General features: G+C 40.6%; 1 protein-coding gene across 1 annotated transcript in view; it reads left to right on the top strand.

The window, feature by feature from the left end:
* The window catches only part of TANGO6 (transport and golgi organization 6 homolog), a 144,417-nt gene that overhangs the window by 5,340 nt on the left and 124,103 nt on the right, over positions 1-14,974 (top strand). Inside the window, exons 2-5 of the mRNA XM_005881224.2 lie at positions 6,215-6,855; positions 8,880-8,996; positions 10,615-10,756; positions 12,808-12,944. Coding sequence (XP_005881286.1) covers positions 6,215-6,855; positions 8,880-8,996; positions 10,615-10,756; positions 12,808-12,944 — 1,037 coding nt within the window. The remainder of the gene's footprint in view (positions 1-6,214; positions 6,856-8,879; positions 8,997-10,614; positions 10,757-12,807; positions 12,945-14,974) is intronic.

Here is a 14,974-nt window from a genome sequence, read left to right as displayed (position 1 = left end):
CGGGGCTTCAGGGCCGGAGGCCGCCCCGCCCCCGGGGCTTTGGGCACTGTCTGCCCAGCCTCCTCTTTCCCGTGAGGAAGCCCAGGCTGCAGGAGGGATGGGAGTCTGTGGACACTGGTACCAACCAGGCTCTCTCGAGCGCTGCCCTCTGCCAGACACTGCGCACGCGCCTTGGGTGGTGGTGTCTCCCAGTCCCGGTGCAGCATCCGCGGCAGCGACTGCGGTTACAGCTCCGGAGACGCGGTGCTCGGGACGGTGAAGTGAGGTCCCAACCTCTGGGGGGCGCAGGACCTAACGTGGACGCTGGAGATTTGTGCAAAATGCCAGGGAGTCCCCCAAAAGGAAGCAGTGACGTTTGAGCTGGGTTTGGGGAGAGTATTTAGGGATTTACAGCCCGGGACGGATTTACAATCACTTTTCATCTTTGGTGGTGACTTGACAAGGTGTTCCCAATTTAGAATCTTTTTAAAAATACATATTTTATTGATTTCTTACAGAGAGGAAGGGAGAGGGATAGAGAGTTAGAAACATCGATCAGCTGCCTCCTGCATACTCCCTACTGGGGATGTGTCCGCAACCAAGGTACATACCCTTGACCTGAATTGAACCTGGGACCCTTCAGTCTGCAGGCTGATGCTCTATCCACTGAGCCACACCGCTTAGGGCCCCAATTTAAAATCTTAAGGCCCCCCTGGGAGCCCGGCGCTCACCCTTCACAGCCAAGCACGCCCAAGCCTCACTGAAGACTAAGTCACCCACCCAGGATCATGTGCTCATATTATTCCAGTGGTTCTCAACCTTCCTAATGCCGCGACCCTTTAATACAGTTCCTCATGTTGTGGTGACCCCCAACCATAAAATTATTTTTGTTGCTACTTCATAACTGTACTTTTGCTACTGTTATGAATCGTCATGTAAATATCTGATATGCAGGATGTATTTTCAGGGGTCGCGACCCACAGGTTGAGAACCACTGTCTCTGGAGCTTTGAGAAGGAACACAGCTAAAGTGTCTGATTTGGGGAGAGGGGTTTAGGGTGAGCAAGGTAAGGTACATCAATTGTCTTGTGAGGTGATGTTTCATGTCTCAAATTTTGAGACATGCCCTCTTCCCCCCACCACCTCCCTCCCTGCCCAAACTGCAAACACTCCCACAAACATTATACCCTACCTGGGGTGACGTGAAAAGAAGTGATTAATAATTGTCACTGAGTGCCTAAGAAGTATCAATCCCTGTACTATGCCGATTATTATCATTTAACTAGAGGCCCGATGCACAAAATTTGTGCAAGAGTAGGCCTTCCTTCACCCGGCTGCCAGCACCGGCTTCCCTCCAGCCGCCAGCACCCAGGACCTGGGCTTCCCTCACAGGCTCGGCTTCATCCGGAAGGTCATCCGGAAGGATGTCCAGAAGGACATCTGGTCTAATTACCATATTACGCTTTTATTATTATAGAGTCCCACAACAATCACGTGAGCTAGGTATTGCTTGTATTCCATTTTACTGCGGTTAGAGATTGCTCAGTGTCAGTCTAGCGAGTGGCAAAGCTAGGGTTTGAATTCAGGAGGCTTCCACTGTAGTGTGGTGACTACAGCACTTTGCCCCAACAAAGAATTAAACCGCAAAGTAGAGTTCTAACTTACTAATCAAGAGGTCACTTGTCTAGAAACTGCCACTCTCTCACGTATGACTGAGGAAAAGGTTAAATCAGCAAAACAATCTGGAAGTAATCATCTATCACAAAGCACATGTACTTCATTTACAGAAGACCTCTAAATCTCCAAGAGTATGTGGTGGGGTTACATACATGAACTTATTAAATTACTCTTTTTCAAATAGGAATGCTTAGATCCCTATTTGAAAAAGAATCATTTATTTAGTGTCGTTAAATGATATTATTTTGCACATGTAGTCTGTTGTATATTGAGTGAATCTGCCCACTGTTTTCTTTTATCAAATCTTTCACGGAAGGAATTTAAAGTGCATTATGATATTCAGATGTCCCTGATGGGCAGAGGATCTTGAGCAGACAGGATGAAAGTAATTGGTTAAAGTTACATCCCCCTGGTTAAACTTTTTTTGATCTGTAAATTGACTACCTTTGAGGTAATATTTACTGAGAGTTAACTGTTCCTAGTATTCTGTCCTCAGTGCTGTTGGAGATGCAAATGTGTATAACAACTTGTGCTCTCAAGCATCTTGTCTGTTTGGGGGAAATGGTACCACACCTATAAACTAAAAGGCATTTGACATGGCAAGAGAACACTAGTGCTGAATGGATGGTACAGATAGAGTTGGTTAGAGGAATTCTCCATGGGTGAGGCCACAGGAGGAAGAAGAATTGAGTCTAGATGGGAATTACGTAGATGGGAAGGAAGATATTACCATTCTTTCACTTTTGAGCCACCAAACGTTCTGCTGCATTAAGCATTTCTCTTCCCCTGACTTCCATTTCTATTCTCAGTCATGGGGCAAATAAGAATATTTCCACCTCCACTTTTAGGAAAAATGGGGGCCATCTCAACAATAGTTTTCTTAAAAAATAACTTTTCTAAATACTAAATATAGTTTCACTGGGGGAGAGGGGGCTGAAAATTCCATTAACTTACAAATAAGGAAAGTGTATCACACTCATTCCTGCATGCCACATCGTTTGCACTTTGAACTTAATAAAAAGTACCATACAAATCGTGAAGTCTGCTTTTAAATGTCACAAAGCATAGATATTTAAATTGCTGATTGGAAAGACTAGATGATGCTGTTCACGAGGACAGCATTTCCCGAAGTGTGATAGGAATGGCTCTAGGTGGTGGGTAGGAAAACACTTCGAGGCTGAATAGTGTAGTGAAGTGATCAGGAGTTTGGCACTGGAGCCAGACTGCACAAGTTGAATATGCCCTGGAAATAATAATGATTAATGATTAATAATAGTCCTTGCCTCACAGATTTGTTGTGAGACTTGAGTTAAATACATAAAGCTTAGAAAAATATATTAGCTATTATAATTTAAGTTTAAAAATGATTTAATTTGAAGAAATAAAGCAAATTACAATATAGCTGGTACTCCGATAAATGACAAAAATTGTGGAAATGCTATGTGACTGAAATTTGGAAAACATTATTTTAAGGCAGCAATCTCAAACTTTTTGGTTTCAGCACTTTTTTACACTCTTAAAAATTGTTGAGGACTTAAAAGAGATTTTCTGTGGGTTATATGTATCAATATTTACTGTATTAGAAATGAAGACCTTAAGAGAAACCTTTTACATTTATTTTTAAATAACATTAATTTTAAAATAGATAAAAATAACACTAATAAACCATTACATGCTAACATAATGACTTTTCTCATGAAAATTATATTTTGCAAAATAAAATAAATTAGTGGGAAGAATGGCATTGTTTTACATTTTTGCAAATTTTCTTAATGTCTGGCTTATTAGAGGACAGCTCAATTTTTATATTTGCTTCTCCATTCATTCTGTCATGATAGGTTGTTCTGATTGAAACAGATGAAGAAAGGCTAGACTCACATATATATGTGGTTGGAAAAGGGAGGAAACTTCAGTCACCTTTTCAGATAATTGTGTATATTTATTTATTTAAGTATTTTTAAATTTATTTTTAGAGAGAGAGGAAGGGAGAGAAGAGAGGAGAAAAATTGATGTGAGAGTGGAATGCCTTTATTTTCAAGTAGATTTTATTTTTATCACCAATAGAGGGCAGAAAAGACTACTTTTTTTAAGGAACTCGATAAACAGCTTTTGCTTTAAATCACTTTCTTTGTGTCCCATGTTTGGGTTCAAACATCTTGTAAAGTCACAGGAAGTCACTTAGAGGTTGTTTAGTGATCTTCATGGTTAGTGGCAACAAGCTGTGAGAGCACTTACTTACTTTTTAGGTATCTTTAGCCAAAGGAACCACATATTCACGCCCGTGGGTCAGAATACTTACCCTGGACAGCCCTAGAGAAGCAATGGAAAATTCTTCTGACTCTTATTATTTTTAAAGAACAATGTTATTGTTCCTTTTTATTTTTATAAAGTACTTTATGTTCCTTATAGTAAAGCTTAAAATATAGAAAAAGTAAAAGAAGAAAATTAAAATGACCTTAATCCAACTATCCAGAGATTGCATTTTGGGAAATACTATTTTTCTTTTTGACACGGTCTCATATACTACCTACCGTTTTATAGCCTTAAAAAGAACTTTCTTTTTTTAGTACAGAAACAATAAATATTCATTATAAAGATTTTTAAAATTATAATTAAGCACAAAAGAAAAATCCCTATCTTCTCACTGTACTCTCCCTCTTTCTATATAACTCATTTTAGTTTTTAATTTGTTCTCCCACTGCTATTTTTGAAAATAAAAGTAAATAATATACTTCTTATTCCCTTCCATTCTTACACAAAAGGTAGCATACTATATACATTCTTCTGCACTTTTACATTTTAATAAGTCTTAGAGATCACTATGCAGTGGCACAAATCTTTCTCTTTCCCTTTTATAAGTAATCCATTATGTGTACATACCATTTCTTATTCAGTCAGTTTTCTATTAATGGGCATTTGGGTTGTTTCAGTCTTTTGTTTTTTTTTTACTCCTCACCCGAGGATATTTTTCCATTGATTTTTAGAGAGAGGGAAAGACAGAGAGAAATATTGATGTGAAAGAAACACATTGATTGGTTGCCTCCTGCACGAACCCTGACCAGGGCCCAGGCCAGGGAGGAGCCTGCAACCGAGGTATGTGCCCTTGACCGGATTCGATCCCATGACCCTTCAGTCTACAGGCTGATGCTCTATCCACTGGGCCAAACTGGCTAGCGTAAGTCTTTTGTTAATACAAGAAACACTACAATGAATACCTTGTGTATATGTCATTTTTGTCTGAATTCCTAAAATGGAATTGCTAGGCAAAGGTTAAATGCCAATGTGATTTTGCTATATATTGCCCAATTTCTCTCCTTAGGGAGGTACCATTTTAGTTTCTACCAGCAATGTATGATTGTGTGTTTTCCCCCAAACCTTGTCACATAATCTACATATATAAAAGGCTAATATGCTAAGTGTCCAACCGTCCGACTGGTCACTACAACGCACACTGACCACCAGGGGCCAGACGCTCAACGCAGGAGCTGCCAAGCTGCAGTGAGTTGGCAGTGGTGGTTCTTGGGTGACTCACCCCGAAACCAGAGAGGAGGGAGCCCAATTCCTTGTGGGGCTGCAGGATTCTACCTTCAGCCATGGGTTATGTTGTTACTGGGGCACTGTCCCCCAAAATCTGGTGGTTTACTGCACACTTGCGTTTGCGTTCCACACCCTGGATGACAGCAACTTTGCAGAGTGCCCTCTCACACTCTGAGGCTCCTTGGGCGATGTCAGAGAGCGGTTTTAGCTGATCCCTGCAGGCCAGGCTAAGGGACCCCACCTGCTGGCGGGACCCTGCTCACTCCCCAGCACCACCCCAGGTGCAGCCGGCTGGGGAGGGGCCATGGGAGGTTGGCTCCAGAGCGTGTCCAGCCCCGCTGGCCACCTTCTAATTAATTTCCCTTCAATGTGCACGAATCTGTGCACCGGGTCACTAGTGTGTTATAAAACTTGAACTTTAGCCAGCTGATAGATGGGAAGTGCTATTTTAGTACAATTTTAACTTACCTTTCTTTTAGGAGCAAAGTGGGTCATATTTTCATGTTTAAAAGTCATTTGCATTTTTTCTATAAACTTTACATATTTTGCTCATATAGTGTTTTATACTCTTTGTCCACTTTAGAATATATTGAATGAACATGTCATTAATTGATGTTCAATATAATTTAATGGCTGCACCTAGAATAGTTTGAGTGAATGAATGTTCGATAGTAAATGTTCAGCTTTCTAAATTTCTGTTCTAGCTACAATTTAAGCCCAGAAAGATAGCTAAGACATGGCCTCTGACTTCAGAACACAAGTGGAATAGAAACTAACTAGCTGAAGTATAACATGTTAGGGACGCTATTCTAATGACATCCGAAGTGCTGTGGGCAGGGAGGAAATATGGTCCTGAATTCTGCCTAGGCTGGGTGGCACAGTTAGGGGAGGCTTTCCAGAGGCATTGCCATCTGAGCCAGGCCTCAGAGGAGGAACTGGAGTGGGCAGTGCATTTCCACAGAGGAAAGTGCAATTAATTTTCCACGTATGTTGTCTCTCCTTTTTTTTTTTTCCCTTTAAAGGATCAGGCTCAAGTTCACTACAGATCACAAAACATGATGTCTTGTTGGCTACTTTAAAATCTAACCTGTCTGCTTTGGAGGACAAATTTCTGAAGGATCCTCACTGGAAGAAACTGAAACTCCTAAGGGATGAAATTGCTAATAGGGCAGAGTGGCCCCAAAACTCTGTGGATGTCACCTGGAGTTTTACCTCTCAAACCTTACTGTTGCTCTTGTGCTTGAAGGAAACCATGATCTACCTTGCCGCTGATTTCATTCCAGCTAAACCCAACCCAAGGACTCCAGAAGCCGCCCCTGCCCTGAGCCCAGATACACTCAGTATCTCACAGCAGAAGACTGTCCAGTCAGCTTTACAGTTTGTGGTCACCTTGGGCGTCTGCCCCTATCTCATGCCTGGTGTTGGAGTCCCCTTGAGATACAGGACTGAGTTTGGGGCTGTTGTTCAAGACGTGGTGTGTCTCGATGCTTCCCCCCATGCAACCCGGAGACTGTATACCAGCTGCAGGGTCCTCCTAAATGTTGCTCAGCACGCATCTCTGGGGAGCTTGATTTTCTGCCGCCATTTTGGGGATATTGCAGCAGGTCTGTGCCAACTGGGATTCTGCCCAACCAAGAGAAAATCACTAAAAGCTGAAGAAGAGGTAAAATATCTGTTGAGAGAGAGAGGAGAGAGTCAGAGTCTGTGGGTGTGTCTGTGTGAATCTGTATGAATATGTGAACATATTTGTGTGTGGTTGTTATAAAAGATAACTCTTACTTCTTTAGAAAGGGACTGATGGAAAGAGCTAGAGTTCCCAGTGAATGTCAAAGCATACCCAGTAGATAAATGAACCTTTTTAGAGGGTTGGAGCTTTATTAGATGCTAGTCATTTGCACACCTGGAGAGCCCATTTCACCTGTCCCTTCTTGTCATTCTATGGAACAGTTATCACAGGCTAATTCTTTGAGCCTCTGTGTCCTTTTTATAAAATTGTATAAATGTAGCGAGGGTCAGTGTAGTTCATATGCAGGGTAATTCCTTAACCACTGCAGCCAGATCTCATAATGCCCACCACCTAATTTCTCTCTCACCTTTCTATGTCATCTTCCAACATGTTTCTTTTTGTTCCCCCTTTTTAAAAATCCTCACCCCAGGATATGTTTATTGATTTGTAGAGAGAGAGGAAGGAAGAAGGAGAGGGAAACATCGATGTGAAAGAGAAACATCAGTTGATCAGTTGCTTTCTGTATATGCCCGACCAGGAGTCGAACCCGCAACCTTTTGCTGTAGGGGTTGCACTCCAACCAACTGAGCCTCCCTGCCAGGACTGTTGGTTCCCTTTTCCATTCTCTCTCCTGGCTGTGCTCACAAACATTTACCTAAAACCCACTATCATTTGAGCAGTGACAGGAATTTATGAGCTCTCCCTTGCCTTTGTTCTGTGGAGCAGAGCGCTATTCTCTTTATGACAGTGTATGAGTCTGACAATTCTATCTGGACTTCTGAGATAGGGGCATCTGATTGACAGGTTTTATTAATATCACTGGGGCCAGGCAGTGCCCCAGGGGTCTGGGGCAGGAGAGACAAAAGAAAGGGAAAGACATAGAAAGGACCAAGTATGAAGGTGGGAGAAGTTGGCAGAAGGGGAAACATGATGGGTGTCATCATGAAGCTGGACAAGTCCCAGCTATACCCTAAGCAGCTCCTGTACCTCCGTTTGCTAAATGATAATGGGCAGCACACTGACTGCTTATGTAGACCGGTGATGGTCTACAGTCATAAAGGTTAATATAACACTTAACTGAGTTACTGAAGGGGGACAGTACTGTTGAGGCCCCATGAACAGCACCCCTCTTTGCTGCCCAAGTTCTCAATGAATTAAAAGACATTTAACAGAGTAAGAGAGATGTGAAAAGTCAGAACATCACCTTTAGCCCTGGCCGGTGGCTCAGTTGCTTGGAACGTCGTCCCATGTGCCAAGAGGTTGTGGGTTCGATCCCAGGTCGTGGTGTGTATGAGAGGCAACAGATCAATGTTTCTCTCTCACATCGATGTTTCTCTCTTTTTCTCTTCCTCTTTCTCCCCCTCCCTTCCTTCCTCGCAACAGATCAATGTTTCTCTCTCACATCGATGTTTCCTTCCTTCCTTCCTTCCTCTAAAATCAGTAAAAAATTAAAACAAACATTACTCATAAATTCAAAGTTGGAGGATATTGCTTCTGGATGGAGACAAATGGGCTTCCCAACAGTGAATTCCAGAATCAGACATTCTTACTACTCCCCCAGTTTTAAGGAGGGCTGGGAAACTGCAGTGCCTCTGCCTTCCGGCAGGGGACGTGCCTCTGTAAAATGCACAGCCAGGAAGAGCAGAACAGAATGCGCACTTGCTCTGAAGAGGTGGAAGAGGAACGCGTTGAGCTGTGCATGACAAAACCAGCCAATAAGTAAGCTTATTCCCGTCTAGCCATTGAGGTAAGTCAGTAAGCTCTCCTGCCCAGAGCTGAGTGCGGGGATGGAGAGAGGGCAGGAGTGTCTCTGTAGTGTGGCTTCCTCCACGCGGAAGGAAATCAAGAGGCCTTCTTCTCTCTCCCCTCACAAGTGTCTGTGCAGTATTGTAAAATATCACCTTCGATTGCCTGCCTGCTTTGTATTCTGCAAAAGCCAAGTACTGCATGGTTTTTTTTAGGTGTTAACCGAAGAGGAAAGAGCCCTATCTAGGGAGGCCTTGAGAGACATCTTGGATCAAGTGTATCAACCATTAGCAGTTCGAGAATTACTTATCCTCCAGGGAGGACCACCCCAGGTCGGTATTCAGGCCTAGGGACTCTCGTGGTTGAATCATTAATTATAATGTGCAGTCTTCTGGGAGTGGGCCTTCTCCTGGGAAATTTGATAATCTAGTTAAACCTCATTTCATCTCTTAGATCATTACATGGTATTTGGAAAACTAAATTTCACTGATCCTTAGGTTAACTTAAAAAGGATTTTTCTTTTAATGGAATGATGAACACTATTCCCAAGAATATGGTAGTTTTATTTAAAATATATTCATTCTGAAACTAGATATTTTTAAACTAAAATTTGGCTGTTTGACAATACATTCTTTTGGCAGAAATATTTGAATATCTTATCTTTGAATGGAGTATTTGAAGTCAAGAAATTAAAATTAGAGCTGTTATTGGGACTATTTTTAGCTCCTTTGGGAGGAAAAAAAGTAATAGTATATATTTGCCTAGGGCTAGGCATATGATAATTCCTTTTTTCCTTAAAAATAATTATGTATCTGCAATGACTGAATTTGGGGATGTAGATGGGGATTCCCTATTTGCTCTTAGGACCTAGAGTTTAGTCATAAATCTAGGTGAGTAAGGCATGAGGGGCCAAAGGAATTGGCTGTAGGTCAGGAACAAGGACCAGCTGAAGCTGGAGGCAAAGATATCTCCCAGTTGAAGTCATTTTCATCTCATCCCTAGAGCATTACTATAGCCCACCCCCCATAGGCTCTCTGGCCTCACACTCTGCTTCTCTGAATAAATTCACAGTTTGCCAGATTAAAACAAATGCATTATAATGATAATGTGGTAAAAAGAGACTGTGGAGTTAGGCGTACTAGAATTCAACCTCAGTGTGCAGCTGTATGAATTAATAAACCTTTCCATCCCTCACTTTCCTTATCCATAAAATGGATGACAGCAGTGCCTTTTTTATAGTCCCTTTGAGATTATGTGGAAGGTTCTTAACAATAAATGGTAATTATTACTCCTCCATAAATATAAGAGAGAGGACAGGTTAGTTAGGATTGTTTCTTTCACTAATTTTGGGCTCCCAAGTGTCCAAAAATGGTTAACATTTTTGCTCAAAATAAGGGATACCAAGTCTGTTTGTTCATGATGGCGCCACAGAGCTCTAAAAAAGGAGCCCTTGAAGAAATCCACCTCTTTCTTGAAATTGCTGTGTCACAAGGAATCATAGGTAAGACTGTGGAGGCAAGACTAGAGTGCCTGCCCTCTGTCTGTTGTGAACTGTCCTCCTGGTGGTGAGTAGTGTTCAGAGGAATCTTCTTTGGAAGCTAGAATCAACTGGAAGGACTGCATTCAGGGTTAATGGCCACATTAACCTTGTGTTCGCCAAATCTGTATTTTATTCACTGATGTGTTTGTCTATTTCTGGGTTTGAAACTTCACTTGCTGTTTCACTTGAAGTTTTACTGTATTTTTACTTTCTTAAAAGTTAAAACAAATATGAGGAAGGAGGTTTTGTAAAGGAGCCCCCTTTTTTTTTTAAGGAAAAAAATGTTCTTTTGAAGTCTGTATAGCTTACTGTTTATTGTCAGTCTGTCTCATTATATATGTTTTAATAATTTCTACACATCCCATCTATTTCACTGACATTCAGTTCATACCTTTCCCTTCCTTTTTCAGTCCTGCACAGATGTGAAGACACAAGTTAGATGTCGGGCCCCCGCTTGGCTTCGGCGTCTGTGTGGGCAGCTGCTCTCTGAAAGGTTGATGAGACCCAGTGGTGTGCAGGCAGTGGTCCGGGGCATTTTGGAAGGAGCGGGTGGTAAGAAAGAAAATGTTTCTGTTACTGTAGTATCCATTTTCCTTCAAGCCAGAGTGAATTACTGGTCTTTAACATTGGCCTTTAAACTTGATTGAGACTATATGTGTCTTTGTGGAGATTAAGGAAGTTAGACTTGGAAGTCAAACCTTAATGAATTTCTTTTCCAAAGAAACTATTTTCCTGCCATTTTTTTCTAAAACAGTCGTGACACACTGCTCACATTGTTGAATGATATTGTGGGCTATTTCAAATGATTTGTAATATCAGAGGAAAACATTGCACAGAAAGTTTAAGTAAAACCCCAAAGAAAATGTGAAATTGTCAGTGGGAAAAGGCTTTGTAGCAGGGTGCTAAGAGGACTTCGCCTCAGGACTTAAAACACAAAACAGTTATCTTGAAGCTACACATACCTTAGAGATACACACTTTGGAATGAAGTTTTAGATTCATTTCCACACCATGGCCAGGAAGCTCAGTTGGTTAGAGTGTGGTCCTGATATGCCAAGGTTGAGGATTCAATTCCCGATCAGGGCACATATAAGAAAAGGGAACATACAAGAATCAACCAGTGAATACATATATAAGTGGAACAACATTTGGTGTTTCTCTCATCCCTCACTCAACTCTCCCTTCCTTTCTCTCTAAAAATCAATCAATTAAAAAATTTTTTAAGAATAGTTAAAAATAGCCCTAGCCGGTTTGGCTCAGTGGATAGAGTGTCGGCTTGCAGACTGAAGAGTCCTGGGTTCGATTCTGGTCAAGGGCACATGCCTGGGTTGTGGGCTCGATCCCCAGTTGGGGGCGTGCAAGAGGCAGCCGATCAATGATTCTTTCTCATCATTGATGTTTCTATCTCTCTCTCCCTCTCCCTTCCTCTTTGAAATCAATAAAAAAAAGAAAAGAAAAAAAAAGAAACAAGAAAAATCTCAAATAAACAATCTTAAAAAATATAGTTAAAAATAAAGAATACAATTCAATGGTTTTTAGTATATTCACAAAGTTGTGTAGCCATTACTAATATCTAATTCCAAACATTTTTCTTTAATTAATTTTATTTTTTACATAAAAAGTTCAGTAAAAATTGGATAAAGTAAAGTGATTTTAAGCAGTAAATCAATCTTATCAACATAGCACAAGGCTGGCCGAAACCACAAGGCAGCTTGCTTTGGAATATATACATGATAACAAATTAAACCTTGCAGGAGAACTTCAGCCATCCTTACAAAGTCTGCCTGTGATCCTAGCATGTAAAGGCTAAAAGCAAAACAAAAAACAAACAAAAACCAGGAAAAAACAAACAGATTATTTTCAATATATTCACATATACATTAAAATATAATACAGGTCGTTGGGGTAGAGGTCGTGCTTGGGGATGCACATGGTCTGTGTGCCGACAGCACCACCATAATTCCAAACATTTTTATCATTATCCCCCCAATTACTCCCCCTGTCCCCTCCTCCAGTTCCTTGTAAGCACTAATCTACTTTCTGTCTCAATGAATTTGCCTGTTCTGGATATGTCATCCAAATGGAATGAATGATACAATTTGTGATCTTTGTGTTTGGCTTCTTTCACTTAGCTTCATTTTTTTTTTTTTTTTTTTAGGTTTAGTCGTGTTGTACATGAATTAGCCCTTTATTCCTTTTTATGACTGAATTGTATGCATATGCCTGGTAATTGTTAAAGTTTGTGGGTTTTTTTGTTATCCTCACCCAAGAATATTATTTCCTTTGATTTTTAGAGAGAGTGGGAGGGAGTGAGGAGAGAGGGTAAGGGTGAGGGTGAGGGCAAGGGAGAGGGAGAGGGAGAGAAACATTGACGTGAGAGAGACACATCAATTGGTTGCTTCCCACTTGAGTCCTGACTGGGGGCTGGGGATTGAACCTGCAATCGAGGTACATGCCCTTGACCCGGAATCGAATCTGCGACCTTTTGGTCCATGGGCCCACACTCTAACCACTGAGAAAACCCAGCCAGGACTATCTCAAATTTTTAGGACCTTACCTGGGAAACTGCTGTGAGTTTTTGACATCTCTATTCATTGCTGACAGCTGGAGTGGCTGGTGGGAGTGATGCGGAGGCAACAGCTGCTGACTGGAAAAAGTGTGACTTGATTGCAAAGATTTTGGCCTCTTGTCCCCAGCAGTCTCTTTCACCAGAGGACTACTATAGAGATACCTGTCCCCAGGTAAATCATTTTGTTTCTTTTGAATGTTTGAGGATTTTCTGGTTTTTACAGAAAGAGGATTTTTAATGTTCCTCTCATATTGAGGTAAAAGCAATATAATATTTAAGTTTATTGATCAGTGAGCGACCTTCTTAATAAAGGAATTAAAAACCTGTTGGAGACACCGACCTAATTGTTAGGTTTAAGTACACTTCATCACTATTAGGTAAGTAAGTAGCCCACCCAGCTTGCTGTCAGAGTTGGGCTATGAAACCAAAGTTTTATCTCGTTCCTTATCTTTTCTGTGTTTTTAATTAGCTAAAAATAGGTATTAAATAAATAAGGTAAATTATTTATTACATACTAGTAATTTAAAAAGCACAAAAGAGTTAACAGAATTGTAAGTTTCCCTCTCACTTCTAGTCCCTCAGAAGTAGTCACTGTTACCAATTTCTTGTTTATTTTCCAGAAATATTCTGTGTGTTATGTATATATAACTATATGTATTTGTATGTGTGTATATAGTCTAATTTTCATCCAAATGATAACATACTACACACACTGTTTTTCATTTTTCTTTTTCTTTTTTTTTTCATAACATACTACACACACTGTTTTTCATTTTTCTTTTTTCTTTTAATATATATTCTATTGATTTTTTACAGAGAGGAAAGGAGAGGGATAGAGAGAAACATCGATGAGAGAGAAACATCGATCAGCTGCCTCCTGCACACTCCCCAGTGGGTATGTGCCCGCAGCCAAGGTACATGCCCTTGACTAGAATCGAACCTGGGACCCTTGAGTCCGCAGGCCAATGCTCTATCCACTGAGCCAAACCGGTTAGGGCTCATTTTGCTTTTTTAATTTAACAATGTACCTTGGAGATCATTTCATATACGTAGTCATTTCATATAGAGCTGCCTAATTCTTTTTCGTGGGTGGGTAGTATTGCATTACATTACTGTACCATAATTTATTTAACCAGTCCCCTAATGGATATTTGAGTGGTTTTCATTGTTTTGCTATTATAAGCCATGCTATAGTTATTACTCATAAATCTTGTACATGTGCAAGTCCTACCATAGGAAAAATTCCCAGAATTGAAATGACTAGTTCAAAGGGTATATACAGTTAAATTTTTAACTGATATTATTTATGTATCTGTTTTCCTACACTTTTACCTGTACAACATGCTACAAAACTTCTTTATCTTTGCTAATCTGATAGGTGAAAAATGTGGAAGGAGTTTTCTTTCTTTTTTTTAATTTTTTATTTTTTTAAAAATATATTTCATTGATTTTTTACAGAGAGGAAGGGAGAGGGATAGAGAGTTAGAAACATCCATCAGCTGCCTCCTGCACACCCCCTACTGGGGATGTGTCTGCAACCAAGGTACATGCCCTTGACCAGAATCGAACCTGGGACCCTTCAGTCTGCAGGCTGATGCTCTATCCACTGAGCCAAACCAGTTAGGGCTGGAAGGAGTTTTCTTAATCAGTACTCCCCATGCAATTAAATGTAAGACATGGCTTTTGAAGTATAGTCCAAAGAAAGTAGTTCTTTGTTATGCTGATCAGGGTTCTCATGGGCAGGCATGCATGAGAACACAATATCACAATGTAAAGATTTTATAGTGAAATATACTACATATAAATAATCTTACAGGACAAAGTTAGCATTTGCAATGATGAATAAATATTTTCTGAAACTAGGAGCTTTAGTTTTGGTACTTGACAAAGGCTAAAATCAAGTCACAGGTTTCAGGCCTGCTGAGTCTTTCTGGCAGTGTCAGAGGTCACATACAGTTTTTGGACAGAGATTCTCCTGCCTGCAAAAAGTGCAAGAGTCACTTTTAAGTCAGGAATAGAAATACACTTTTCTATCAGTTGCTTTTAGAGTGTGGTAAACCCACCGAGGCACTGGAGATCTATGTTTGTCTTTGAGAAAATAGGTTGTTCAAACACGACAGGTGATCTTCAGGCTCTAAATGTACTTGTATACCTTGACCCAGTAATTTCATTTAGTGGTGCTTTTATAATAGCAAAATTTGG

The sequence above is a fragment of the Myotis brandtii genome, unplaced genomic scaffold (assembly GCF_000412655.1).
Source record: "Myotis brandtii unplaced genomic scaffold, ASM41265v1 scaffold670, whole genome shotgun sequence".
NCBI classification, from domain to species: Eukaryota; Metazoa; Chordata; class Mammalia; order Chiroptera; family Vespertilionidae; genus Myotis; species Myotis brandtii.
This window is presented reverse-complemented; position numbering and strand designations above follow the sequence as displayed.